Source organism: Procambarus clarkii, chromosome 13 (assembly GCF_040958095.1).
Source record: "Procambarus clarkii isolate CNS0578487 chromosome 13, FALCON_Pclarkii_2.0, whole genome shotgun sequence".
In the NCBI taxonomy this organism is placed as follows: Eukaryota; Metazoa; Arthropoda; class Malacostraca; order Decapoda; family Cambaridae; genus Procambarus; species Procambarus clarkii.
In genome coordinates this window covers 25135073-25150124 of record NC_091162.1, presented here as the reverse complement: position 1 = coordinate 25150124, position 15052 = coordinate 25135073, and the positions used below count along the sequence as shown (strand labels likewise).

Below are 15052 nucleotides of genomic sequence, written 5' to 3'. Positions count from 1 at the left end.
TATTATGCCTTGCATCTTCTTAATTTTTCTCCTAAACAATTACAAGGCCTAGATGTAGTACAGAATGATGACATGCGCATCATCCTGGGTTGTCCTAGAACTGTCTAGGACAGTTGGATAGCTACCTGAAACAACTTATTGTTAACATGAGAAAGGAACTAAACTTACCTTCCATTTACGAAAGAATAGTTCTACTTAGTACTATGTTTTGCGCCAAAACTTTGAAAAATAATGGTCCCCCCAGCTCTATTCAAATTAAATTGAGATCCATTCTAAACAATTCTGGCTGTTCCCTCAATCCGCCGCAAAAAGCTCCCTACAGTGTGTAATTACCTTAGAGTAATTACCCAAGTGTAGTTACAGGATGAGAGCGACGCTCGTGGTGTCCCGTCTTCCCAGCACTCTTTGTCATATAACGCTTTGAAACTACTGACGGTCTTGGCCTCCACCACCTTCTCACCTAACTTGTTCCAACCGTCTACCACTCTGTTTGCGAAAGTGAATTTTCTTATATTTCTTCGGCATCTGACGGTGTGTGGCTCAGTTGTTGTGCCTATAATCTTCTGAAACTGAATGTGTCTCTTAATCCTGATAAAATTGCTCACTATATTCCCCCTTGGAAAGATGTGGAGGTCTCTCTGCATTATATCCCCATCAGTGTAAAACAAATGTATAACACTGACATTTTGAGATGTATAACATTAGAAGCTATTGACAGTCATCTTCAAATTCTCAAACGACTGAATCCTATGCCTTTACTGATGGCTCTGTGCAGTTAGGCACTGGTAGAACAGGTTGTGCATGTGCAGTATATAAAGGGAATGAAATGATCATCTCTAGTACACAGAGATTGAACAACTGGGCAAGCACGACACAGACCGAGCTATTGGGCCTTTATCTAGCCACTGAATACCTTAAGCTCAATGGTGGTGGAGTTATTTTCTGTGACTCAAAGTGCTCTGCAGTCCTTAAATAACCCATCACAATGTATGTTGGAAGTAGCTTGTAATATTAAATGGAATGTAATTTTTGCCGATGATAATAACTCTTGTATAAAATTTGTGTGGATCCCATCCCATGTTGGAATTGGAAAACATGACTTTGTAGATCAATTGGTCAATGAGGCTTGCAGGAAAGAAAACATTGATTATGGCTTTGGACTATCTAATGCAATTATTAGAAACATACAAATTAAAGAAATTAATTCAGATTTAGAAGAATTAAGAAATGCCCAGAGACCTGAAAGCTGCAGTATTAAAAGTTATGACAAGTTTTGTAATAATAGGCATTTGTATGGTCAGCACAGTAACCGAACCAGGCAATGTGATGTAGTCATTGCGCGAATTCGCCTTGGCTATAGACACATCTGGCAGGTTGGTGAGGCTGAGCCACTACCAGAATACTCAGATTGTAAACTCTGTGATAAACCTTTAATGCATTCACTAGAACACTATATTGTTGAATGTGAAACCGTAAAGGACTTTAGACCTCCTGGCCTCTTGTACCACCAACTGTGTAACTATTTTATTGACTCAGGTGTTCTGGACGACATCCTAACAATTTATCCAAAATTTGCTTGTCCATTTTAAAGAATGAAGAACAATTTTTATTTATATTACTTCTAAGCTGCATCACTTATGAGCCCATCCCTGCCCTTGTGTGGCAGTGCACAATAGAAAGTTGTTTTCACATATCCATACATTGACTGTAACCATGATATAATGTGCTTCAGCCTGCAGTTTAGACCTATTGTCTTATATATGACCCTCTGTCCTGCGTGACAGTGAATACCAGCACTATCCTCACTTTAATAAGACTTTATCAAAATCCTCAGATTAGGCTAAATTGTAATTAATTTTGTCAATAAAGATGTTAATAATAATAATAATGCATTCACCATACCAGTTCAGTGGTTCTCTATGGTGAACATAAATGTAGATACTGTACTTATATATAATGTGTGTATTAGTGTAATAACAGCACAAGGATTATGCTGGGAGGAGGCATTTGGGTGACGGAGGTGACGTCGTCTGCATGACTTGTCTAGCTAGGTAGAGGGTGGCCACTATGCTCTTTGGGCATCCTACAAGCTTAGGTGTACAGTTACAGTGCATACAACATGTAGATACTTATATATAATGTGTGTATAGTATAATAACACCACAAACAGTATTGCTGGGGGGAGAAATTTTAGTGCGTCTGACCTTGAATGAGTGAGGGAGGCAGCCGCCAGCTGACTGTGTGTGTGTGTAGCGATGTCTCTTAGTGCCTGAACTAACTATATCAGCTTAGTTGTATAGTTATGGTGAGCAAAACATGTAGATACCTATATATAATGTGTGTATATATATATATAGTGTAATAACAGCAAAATTATTTGTTTATTGTTTTATGAACGTAATATTTGAATCACTAATGTGAACACTATACTTTTGAGTACAGTATAGCGATGATTCACACATTTTATTATATAAAGCTATCACACTACACACTATTGAATAATATTACTGCAAAAAACTAAGAAAAAAATCAATCAGAGACATTGAAATAATTATGTAATAATATCTGTGGCAACTCCCACCTGACAGTTCGGGTGATGCTGACCGCCTCTGACGACAGCTCTGTCAACGCCCACATTTTGTCAGACTTCCTCGACCTATTGTGCCCAAAATATGTCACCTACAAATTTTTTTTAGTTTTTCCGTGCTCAGGGAAAACAAATTAAAATTTTTAGAAGACGAAACAAAATTTTATAATTTTTTTCTTGCGCACAGGGGTGTAAATCTTCCCAGGACCCCTTAGCAACTTAACGCTTAAATGGCACATGGCTATATACCATTTGACACCCACAGGCGCATAAAAAAAAAAAATATATATATATTTTTTCTTCCTAACCTGTTAATTTGTGTTCACTGATCATGGGAAAAATAATAAAAATATCGTAAGTGACATATATTGCCTGCTATAGGGTGGGGAAGTCTGGCAAAAAACAGGCGCTGACTCAGCGTGTGTCCCAGGCGGTCTGTTGCTCACTAGCTGTCAGGCCGGAGTTGCCACAAAGAGATAATTACCTAATTATTTCAATGTCTCTGATTGATTTTTCGTAGTTTTTTGCTGTAATATTATTCAATAGTGTCTAGTGTGATATATTTATATAATAAAATGAGTGAATCATCACTGTACTCAAAAATATGGTTTGCATATTGTTGATTCAATTATGTTCATCAAACAGTGAACAAATACTTTGTCGGTTATTACACTATATACACACGTTATATATAAGTATCTGAATGTTTTGTTCACCATAACGAACCACTAAGTTGGCATGCTGAGTGGCAGTGCCAGTGGCAGCCCGCCATTGGCTGCTACTTCCTCCCTCCCTCAAGTCACCTGACTCACCCACATTCTCCTCCCACAATACTGTTTTTACTTTTATTCACTATATACAGACGCTTTATACAGTATAAGTATCTACATTGTTGTTCACCATAACAAACCACTAAGTTGGTATGCTGAGTGGCAGTGGCAGCCCGCCACTGGCTGCCACTCCCTCCCTCCCTCCGTCCCTCACCTCACCTGCCACCATTCTCCTTCCACCATACTGTTTTTGCTTTTATATACAGACGTTATATACAAGTATTTACATGTTTTGTTCACCATAACTGTACATCTAAGCTTGTATGGTGAGTAAAGGCAGAGAGACGTAGCTACTCTCACAGTCAGCTGGTGGCGGCCGCCTTCAAGGCCAGACGCACTAATATTTCTCCTACAACAATACTGTTTGTGGTGTTATTACGCTATATACACACATTATATATAAATATCTACCTGTTTTATTCACCATACTTGTACAAGTAAACTGGTATGGTGCCCAAAGACCATCGTGGTCACCAGTAAACAACATGATAAGTCGTGCAGACACCACCACCTCCCTCACCAAAATGGCGGCTCCCAATCTACTCCTCTTGCTGTTTATACCCTCTATACACACGTTATATATAAGTATCTACATTTGTGTTCACCATAGCGAACCACTAAGCTGATATGGTGAGTGCAGTCAATAAAAGGTGGCCACACAGTCAGAAGACAACGCCACTACCCTCCCTCCCACAGCATTACTCCTCCCTCCATGGAGCACAGCGCTAAATATCACCACAATCCTGCTATTATCAGAACCCTGGTCAGTTTTATCACAGTCGGGGGTCTTCTGTAATAATATCATCGCTACATAATAGCATGAACAAGTATATTATGGCATTTTTAGGCGATGCTGTGGTCACAAGCTGAACAGCAGTGCTGTGAGCTCATGCTGCGTGCATCAGGCTTGGTAGCTCACTCAATACTGAGGCCCCTAACACTTGGGAATTTGTCCCACAATTTTTTTTTTAAATGGCGTCTGTTTACAAGAGCCCTGATGAAGGTGTGGTGAACCCCATGTATCCGCGGGCCATATAAATCTTGCGTAGTACTCCAAAGCATCATATGATGCGATGCGAAATTTACTGCAAATCAATCAAAGCATCATATGATGCGATGCGCAACTTAAGGGTTAACCACCATGCTGTGCGGCTTTAAAATATAACATTACCGCTGGGCGCCGAAAATTAATTCTCTGCAAAAAACCAGCATTGAATGTAATGAAACGCCATTTTCTGAGTGAGACCCGGAGGGTTCCCGGAGCTTACTAGGCTGATATGCTACTGTCAGACTTACTAGGCTGATATGCTAATGTCAGACTTTGGCATCAGTCATGTGTATGGAGTTCTGTGGGCCTACCGGGGACCACGAGGCAGAACCTGGCCCCCTCAGAGAGACATGGGGAGCAATGGCCTCTAGAAACCCCCCGTGTGGTTGGAAGCATTCTATGTCTGCCATCAACCGGGTCAGGCACCCAGAAAGTAAGCATCCCAAAACAAAAACCCTATTCTGGTGAAATTATTGCTACCAAAAGCCAAACAAATGGATAGAACTCCCCTAAAAGAAATGAGCAAACAATCATGACGTCACACGTTGCCACACCGCTGTCTGCGCAGTTCCCCCCTCCCCGGGAGGGGGAAGGAGAAGCCCCAGACCCCTCATGCCGGCTACCCACCCTTCAGTTCTGAGGCTGGATGTCAAAACACACGCAAAAAACGCCAACCGGGGGAAGGGAGGGAGGGATGCCGGGGAGCCTCCGGGTCTCACCTAGAAAATGGCATTTAAATTACATTCAACGCTGGTTTTCTGGGGGGAGCCCCTTCGACCCCCACGGAGCTAACTACCCCACAAAGGAAAAACTTAGGGACTTACCTGGGAGGCGGTCGTTGCTCACTCCACAACTGGCTGGAACCGCTGACCCAAAACGACACATGCCCGACGAGGCCCCGGGACGTACACGAGGTAACGACTGCAGGCCGGCCAGCCTGAAGAACTCTGCGGGTGACCTGGGAAACCCGCACCTCGCGAACAGGGAAGAAGGGAAACCGGATCAACCCAAAAAGCGTCCCTAGATACAGTAGCCATGGCGTGCAAAAACAGCAAAGAGCTGCCACTGGACACAAAACATGATGCATCCCCGGCCCAACCAACCAAGCATCAACAACCCAGGGACCCCCTCCGGAAAGCAGCAGTCTCATTCTTCAGCAGAAAAGAAGGAAACGGCTGCAGATGAACAAAACCAACAGGAAGACCGAAACCGCAGAAACCCCTGCGCCGGAGGAGAGCATGAAGCTCCCCAACCCGACCCCCAGAGACCAATGCCAACAGAAAAGGAGCCTTGGAGAACAATCCTGAACCGAAGGGGCCACAACAAACCGAGGAGAAGAAAGAAAAAAGCACTTTGTCCAATGACTAGGACGGCTCAGGCAGCGCAAGAGCAGGCCGAAGGTGAAACAATGCACGAGACAGCTTGCGAAACACCACATAAGTAACATCAATATCGAAAGCCAGCTGAAGCGGCTCCACCAGCGCTGCACGATACAAGGCGACAGTATGGGGCAAGATGACGGCCCCAAATCTCCCCAAGAGAAGGACAAGACCACGCTGACAACACAGCTACCGAAGAAGGGACAGAAGGAAAAGGAAGGACCGCCAAAAACCCCACACTGCCACCAAGAAGAAGCATGCAGGTGGGATACCATCAACGAAGCCACCCGACCACCAACAGAAGGCGAAAGACTCGAGGTAGAACCGAACCGGCCCTGCAATGGGCCAATCGAGTCTAGGAAGAGGCGGAGCCGCGGGAAGATCTCAGATGCGACCACGGAGCCAGCAGAGCCAGAAACCCAGGCCGGCAAAGGAGGAGATGGAACGTCCGCCGTACAGAAAAACATCCCAACGCCCGCGAGCCCACCAGGAGATCGGAGACGACAGTCCCAACAAGCGATGCTAGAGAAGGGAACCGAGAGACCGTGAAAACGCCAACAGGCTGGGTAAGCCAGGAAACCAGAAACCCAAACCTGGCAATAGGAGGGCTAAAAGGCACAAACAAAACACACAATGTGTAGGATAAAGTTAGAAAACGAAAAAACACAAGAAAAGACCAGAAGTAAAGCCTCAGCACCAACGGCCAGGGACAAGGGCGTAGAAGGAAGATGAGGAACGAAGAAGGCAAGTAGCAAAACGGGAATGAAAGGGTCATGACCAACAACACACAGAGCCGCTGGTCATGTCCCAACAAGCCATGCCAACACAGTTGTGTGACACGTCCCAACACAAGACAAAAAGGAAAAAAGGTGCAAAGGCACGCCACCAGACCAGTACCCGAACCAAGGAGTACGAGCTACGAGGATATGACCACACATGAAAGATTCCCAAAGGAAGGGATAAGGTAGAGAAAGACTGACTACGGGACCCCAGGGGCACGCGCTCCAGGGGACTCCGGTGGTATGAGAGCCCAACCGAGCCAAAGAAACATGGAAAAGAAGTATTGCAGTGTCAGAGTAGTAGACAAGCGGAATGCATGAGGAAGCAATGTGGTGAAGGATATGACATTCAGTATTGCTGAATTGGCACACATGTGGCAGTATTGCCACACATAGCTTCCAGCACAGATAAGATAGAGCAGCAGGCCCAGGAACCTGCATGTGAGCGAATGACAGGTGAGAAGCGGGACCAAAAAGCCCGAGCTCAATTCCCGCAAACACAACTAGGTAAGTACCGTACAGAGAATCCAATGTATATGGAAGGGCTAAGCCAGGCACTGCAAGATGTGCAAAGAAAGAGTGACCCCCTTTCTCCTCCCGGGGAGGGGGAAGCTGCCCAGACAGCGGCGCGGCGACGTGTGACGTCATGATCGTTTGCTCATTTCTTTTCGGGAATTCTATCCATTTGTTCAGCTTTTGGTAGCAATAATTTCACCAGAATAGGGGTTTGTTTTGGGACGCTTACCTCTCTGGCAGACATAGAATGCTTCCAGCCACACGGGAAGCACTGTAAAAAATTATAGTGTTTGTCGGGTAGGCTGCTCCATTATGACTATCTGTGTTTCAAATGTGTTCCATTTGTTTTGGATTTTTCCCTTTATTTCTCAATAATGGAGCAGCCTACCCGACAAACACTGAACGAACCTTTATGGTATTTGTCCGTTTTTCAAATTGTTTCAACCGTTTCGTTATTTTTTTTTTTTGTTATTTAAAAAACATGGAGCAGCCTACCTGCCGAACACTGAATGAACCTTTTTGACATTTGTTTTTTCTTTAAAAAAATTCATTTCGTTTTTCTACAAAAAAGTCAATGCTTTGCAACATCCCAGCATCAATAGCATCTTTAAACAAAGAAAAATAATTTATTTGCATCGTCTGAGGAGGCATCCGAGAATGTGCGAGAAGCAGCCAGAGATCCCACCATGTGGTGTTGACGGTATTCAAACGAGCGGTCGCCTAACGAGACGAATTGTCGGTGATCGGGGCATTCGTTACCCAAATTGGTCGCCATTTGAGGCGGTTGTCACTCGAGGTTCTACTGTACTAACCTTAGCTTGCTTTGAATGAATTTACTTTATAAAATACCTTGCCCATAAATAATAATACTTCCCAAGTACCTCAGTATCACAGCACAAGGATCCACTATATTCTTCTGTACTATTAAGTTTGACATCTCTAAATTTTGTAACTATCTTTCGTGTACGAATCTAGATCATAACTGATATCCAAATTGACTGATCCTGAATTCCAACTTAATTTCTTGCAGGGCAATAATGTGTAACAACTGTTGCCACATCTCAGATGATAACTTACGTGTTTTGATGAGCTCGCTGGTAACAATTGAAATGATCATTTGTCTTGTGATACATAGTTGGGTATTCAACCTTGAACTTCTTTCTGGCCCCACCAACCTGTATATGAGATAACAGTTATATCAAGTCTTTTATATTACTACAGTTCAACCATCTGAATGCTAAAAATTCAATTCAAATGGTCATATACACATGATGAAGAATAAAAATACTTTACATTAAAGAAAATAATAATAATAATACATATGAATATACATATGGAGCAAGACAATATACATGCAACCTATGTCCAGAGGCTGTAACCAGAAACCACTGTAAGAGTCGCTATTTGCCCACAGGCCACTGTAAGAGTCGCTATTTGCCCACAGGCCACTGTAAGAGTCGCTATTTGCCCACAGGCCACTGTAAGAGTCGCTATTTGCCCACAGGCCACTGTAAGAGTCGCTATTTGCCCACAGGCCACTGTAAGAGTCGCTATTTGCCCACAGGCCACTGTAAGAGTCGCTATTTGCCCACAGGCCACTGTAAGAGTCGCTATTTGCCCACAGGCCACTGCAACAGCCGCTCTTTGCTTGCAGGCCACTGCAAGAGCTGCTCTTTGCTTGCAGGCCACTGCAACAGCTGCTCTTTGCCCACAGGCCACTGTAAGAGTCGCTATTTGCCCACAGGCCACTGTAAGAGTCGCTATTTGCCCACAGGCCACTGTAAGAGTCGCTATTTGCCCACAGGCCACTGTAAGAGTCGCTATTTGCCCACAGGCCACTGTAAGAGTCGCTATTTGCCCACAGGCCACTGTAAGAGTCGCTATTTGCCCACAGGCCACTGTAAGAGTCGCTATTTGCCCACAGGCCACTGCAACAGCCGCTCTTTGCTTGCAGGCCACTGCAACAGCCGCTCTTTGCTTGCAGGCCACTGCATCAGCTGCTCTTAGCTCGCAGGCCACTGCATCAGCTGCTCTTAGCTCGCAGGCCACTGCAAGAGCTGCTCTTTGCTTGCAGGCCACTGCAACAGCTGCTCTTTGCCCACAGGCCACTGTAAGAGTCGCTATTTGCCCACAGGCCACTGTAAGAGTTGCTATTTGCCCACAGGCCACTGTAAGAGTTGCTATTTGCCCACAGGCCACTGCAACAGCCGCTCTTTGCTTGCAGGCCACTGCAACAGCTGCTCTTTGCTTGCAGGCCACTGCAACAGCCGCTCTTTGCTTGCAGGCCACTGCATCAGCTGCTCTTAGCTCGCAGGCCACTGCAAGAGCTGCTCTTTGCTCGCAGGCTGCAGCAAAATCAATTTTTTTGTGAAAGCTGTTGGGGGGCAAACCCCTCGGGTAGTCCAATGTCACTGGCTCCCTCAAGTGAGACCAACAACAGCACCCCAGCACTGGCAGCCTTCACCAGGAACCTATAGCAGATTTACTAACCAACTCACTCTACACTCTAGTCACACAACAGTAACATAAATACAATAGTAGTATTAGGCATTCATCAGTCACAGGAGACCATGGAGTTGCACTCCGGTTGTCGGTCTAGAGTGGCCTCTCCAGGGCGCAAAGTCAGGATAGGATGATATGGAGGAGAAGCTGTCACCCAAGCAGCAGGTCCCCCCTCTCTCCACAGCGCTGAAAGTCTCCAATGGAAAGGCAAACGCCAATACGATTGGTTCCAGTGCTGTCGCAGGAACTGTCAAAACGAGGTTGATGGCAACAATGAACTGCCCTTGAGGCTCCAGTACCGGAGATAACCTCGAAGTTCGTAAAAGAAGGCACAGGGACTCCAAACCCAGGAGACTGCCATGGTCAGGGCCAGAGAAGAACCACCTCAGTAAGGGCAAGAATGACCCCAGCCTCCCAAAGCAGAGCCTGGGCCACACGAGCCCCAGGAGGTGGACTTCTGAGCCCCTCACCTACGGGTTCCAGACAGAGATCATCACAGCCCCCTTTCACCTGAGGCTGGCTTCCTTCAAGATCAAATAGAAGGAGTAATAATTATGTTATACAGCTGTATTATTATTATAATAATTATAATAATAATGAATCATCTAAGAAACTTAGATGATTTCAAGACCTGGACAAAATAAGTGCATGGAGCAACACCTGGCAAATGAATTGAACACGAATAAATACCACATTATTGAATGTGGAATACAACATAATGGGCCCCACACAACCTACAATTTACTAGAAAAAGTCTTAAAGAATTCTGATAAAGAAAGATCTAGGGGGTGGTTCTAGAGAGAAAACTGTCACCTGAGTACTGTATAATGAACATTATGCAAGGAATCTATGCTATGCTTTCCAATTTCAGAGTTGCTTTTAAATACATGAATGGCAAAATATTAAAGAAATTGTTCGCGACCTTTGTGAGACTAAAGATGGAATACACAGATTTTGAATGGTGCTCATATCTTAAAGAAGCACATCAACAAACTGGAAAAGGTGCAAAGATATGCAACAAAATATCTTCCAGAACTGAATGATGAGCTACAAGAGAAGATAGAAAAAATCAGCGTTGAATGTAATGAAACACCATTTTCTGGATGAGACCCGGAGGCTCCCCGGAGCTATACCAGGCTAATGTGTATATATTAGACCATGGTAGCAGTCAGTCGATGGAGTTTTAGGCCTACCGGGGACCACAAGCCAGAACCTGGCCCCCCTCAGAGAGGCACGAGGAGCAATGGCCTAAAGACACCCCCGTGTAGTTGGAAGCAGTCTTTGTCTGCCATCTACCAGGTCAGGCACCCAGAAAGGTAGGAATTCCAAGACAAACTACAGCTATCTTGAAATGATTTGATTTGAGGTTATCTTGAGATGATTTTGGGGCTTAGTGTCCCCGTCCTCGACCAGGCCTCCTTTTTGTTACACATCCCCATGAAGCACCCAATTGAAAACAAAGTTTTCGATTGGGCAGCAGAAAATAACATGTTTAACAGTGATAAATTCCAGGTAATCAGGTATGGCAAAAATGAGGATCTGAAACATAAAACAGGGTACAAAACACAATCGAATCTGCCCACAGTAGGAAAACAGCATGTCAAGGATATAGGAATAATGATGTCCGACGATCTAATGTTTAGGGAGCATAATCAAGCAAATATTGCTTCAGCCAGAAAAATGATAGGATGGATAACAAGAACTTTCAAATCCAGGGATCCCATCACAATGGTTGTACTCTTCAAGTCACTTGTGTTGTCCCGTCTCGAGTACTGCTCAGTACTCACTTCCCCCTTCAGAGCAGGAGAGATTGCTGAAATAGAGGGAATACAGAGAACATATACGGCACGCAAAGATGCGATAAAGCACCTAAATTATTGGGATCATCTCAAAGCTCACCAAATGTACTCACTAGAAAGAAGACGAGAGATACCAAATAATATACACATGGAAAATACTGGAGGGCAAGGACCCTAACCTACACAGTAAAATAACAACGTACTGGAGTGAACGATATGGAAGAAAATGCAAAATAGAACCAGTGAAGAGAAGAGGTGCCATAGGCACATTCAGAGAACACTGTATAAACATCAGAGGTCCACAGTTGTTCAATGTCCTACCAGTGACTATAAAAAATATTGCTGGAACAACCATGGACATCTTTTCAAGAGAAACCTAGACTGTTTTCTAAAAGAGGTTCCGGATCAACCGAGCTGTGGTGGGTATGTGGGCCTGCGGGCCGCTGTAAGCAACAACCTGGTGGACCAAACTCTCACAAGTCAAGCCTGGTCTCGGGCCGAGCTTGGGGAGTAGAAGAACTCCCAGAACCCCGTCAAGCAGATATCAAGCCCGCAGCAACAGTCTAACTCCCAGGTACCTATTTACTGCTAGGTAACAGGGACATCAGGGTGAAAACATTTTGCCCATTTAGGGCAAAATAACGAAGAGGAAGCTGGTGATGAAGCAGCTGACACAAGGCCCCTGGGGGTCTGAACCCAGCAATCGAGAGAGCGGTGGAAGGGACGTCCCCGAAGGAACCAGAACAGCCACCAAAGCCAGATGTGATCTGACGGGAAGACCAGCACGGTGAAGTTCAGACTCCCGAATCAAATGGGACTTCCTCCAGTTCACCAAGAACCCGAACTCGGCGAGCTGGGAAAAAAAAACAAATCCCCGGCGAGCAGACACATGGACCAGCTGGAAGCCCAGACCAGCCAGTCGTCGAGGTAAGCCAGAACCCAAACCCCTAACAGACGCAAACGGGTCACCAAGACCCGGGTAAGGTGTGTAAAAACACAAGGCGCCAGATTCAAGCCGAATGGAAGGCAACGAAGGCAGTAAGCTTGCTACCCCACGACAAAACCAAGCCAGTCCCTGAACCCCAGATGACTCGGAACATGCCAATACGCGTCCCGAAAGTCCAGGGACACCATCCAAGCACCCGGCACCAAAAGCAGCTGGACTTGGGACAGAGTGGTTATCTAAAAGGAGGGGCAAAAGACCCAGGGGTTTAGACGGGCCAAGTCCAGAATGAACCTCAGGTCTGCACAGTCCCGTTTCGGAACAGGAAACAGGCGGGGACACCCACCTGAGGGATTCCGTCTTTTCAACCACGCCCAAGCGTACCCACTCCAGGATGACCTAACATAGCGCAGGGGAAGAGGCCTGCCCCGCTAGCTCTGACCCTCCCCCCCAAAGGAGGAAGAGCCACCCAACATCACTGCAGGTCGGAGGAAACGACCCGAAATGCCCGTGAATTGTGAGATCAGGTGTGAGCAAACAGCGCGAGCTTCCTCCCCATCGCCCAGTCAACAGGGCGAACCACGAAAAGATCGACAACCCTCACGAGAGCCCAACCGACATCCAGAGCGAGCACTGCGCTGACCAGACGTCGACAGCTCTGCAGGAGAGACAGGCCTTGAATCTAGCACCACTGGCTTACAACGACCGAAGGAACTCCCAGCCCTGGCACGACCCTTCCGGGCAGGACCATCACGCCCTTCCTCCACCACGAGCCCCCACCACCACAAGTGCCTCCCCCCCAATTGGTCCTTTTTTGACAATATCAGCATAGTTCCATTGTTCATAATCATTTCAATCATTAATTGTTTCAGTCACACAGGATGACTACCTTCAGTCCAAATCTGTGGCACATGAATGACACACATCCCTTGAACAGCATCTTGTCAATCACAATGTTCTGGGTTGTATATAACAGATCTTGAACTTGTTATTTAGATCAGTGAACAGGTGCCTAATTTTGAGCAGGCAGTCTTGTGCATCTGAATTTTTTTTTATCAGCAAAATGTTGGAATTTCAGGAGGACCAGGCATCTGTCTTATGGTATATTTGGCAAACTTGGAAGATATTGACCTTGTTCCAATAATCTTTCAAGTCAAATTTTTTCCATGCAGCATCATCTTTGCTTATCCAACCAATGTATATATTTTCCTCACATGAGTGTCTCTCCAACGTTGCACACATGAATGTAGGGATAATTTTTCAGAATCAATAAGATTCACTGCATACCTGTTGGTCTCATGCACGTTCTAACAATTGTTCTTCAAAGAATGCAAGAAAGTAATCAAATTTTCACATTACACTGTGTAAATTTGCCAATGTAATAAACATGACAGTAATTTACTTTGTCAGTAATAAACATGACAGTAATTTACATTGTCAGTAATAAACATGACAGTAATTTACATTGTCAGTAATAAACATGACAGTAATTTATATTGTCAGTAATAAACATGACAGTAATTTACATTGTCAGTAATAAACATGACAGTAATTTATATTGTCAGTAATAAACATGACAGTAATTTATATTGTCAGTAATAAACATGACAGTAATTTACATTGTCAATAATAAACTTCAGTGTCACATTGGCATCAGCATCAAAATGAGGAATTTTGGTCATAAATCCCTTGCTACTAACTCACAAAAGGCTAATTGGCAGTGGCTGGCATAGTTATGGTCCCACCAATGTAACCACAGCCATTATGTTTCTACAGAGCAGGACCAGGAGTTGTAGCACATCCAACATGAACTTTAGCACCATATCTACACACATGGAAATGCATTGTTTGTGGCATCAAGTGCCAACTCATTCTCTGTAATGTGGTACTGCAGCCTACTTTTTTCGAAGGTATGCCACCAATGTCACTATAGCCATACCATTGAGCTGGGCATCACCCTCTCTCTAGATGTTTGCCTGGCTCTTCTCCTCTTTTTGATCATACTCAGCTTCAATACTTGATATACAGTACACTTCCTAATCATTGTGAAACCCCAGGTACCACAAAATGCTTTCTATCTTGTATGGCGGGGAATGAATAGACTGATGCAAAGACTGAAGACCAGAGCAAGAGAAGCATGCATCTTACGTAGGAGGCAGCCGCTACAAGAATGATGCCCTGGAATGAGTCTGGGTTATACTGGATTTTTGTCAAGATGGAAGACAAGTGCCAAAGGCATCAATGGATGTAAAATGTAACCATAGATCTACTGTGACTTATAAACAAATAACCAGCACTGGGTAAAAATCATCTGCAACAAGGTTTCAGAAATATTATACTCCCACAACTTTAAAACTGCTCCACAGTGATATCAAAACTATTTACTCAATCACAATTCTAACATTAGCAAGTATAGTTCCAGTGCCAATAAATTTTACCTTCGCAGATTTCCACACGAGCATGAAAATGGAGAAAACAGCAACCAACACACAGTATCCATACTCAGCAGGAACTTCAATGGAAACCATCTTGGAAGCTGCAAAGAATGATACAATGTAAATTATTTTCATTAAATTATTCAATATCAAACATTTTCATAATCATTATTTTATATAAGAGAAGCCTCAGTTCATAAATGTCTTATTCTTGTATGTGTGTGATACTGTACT

General features: G+C 44.5%; 1 protein-coding gene across 1 annotated transcript in view; it reads right to left on the bottom strand.

The window, feature by feature from the left end:
- LOC138364274 (glutathione S-transferase 3, mitochondrial-like) overlaps window positions 1-15052 on the bottom strand; it is a 37731-nt gene that overhangs the window by 18863 nt on the left and 3816 nt on the right. The window contains exons 2-3 of the mRNA XM_069323817.1: window positions 14822-14919; window positions 8217-8314 (exon numbers count right to left, since the gene is read on the bottom strand). Of these exons, the coding sequence (XP_069179918.1) occupies window positions 8217-8314; window positions 14822-14911 (188 nt within the window). The 5' untranslated portion in view covers window positions 14912-14919. The remainder of the gene's footprint in view (window positions 1-8216; window positions 8315-14821; window positions 14920-15052) is intronic.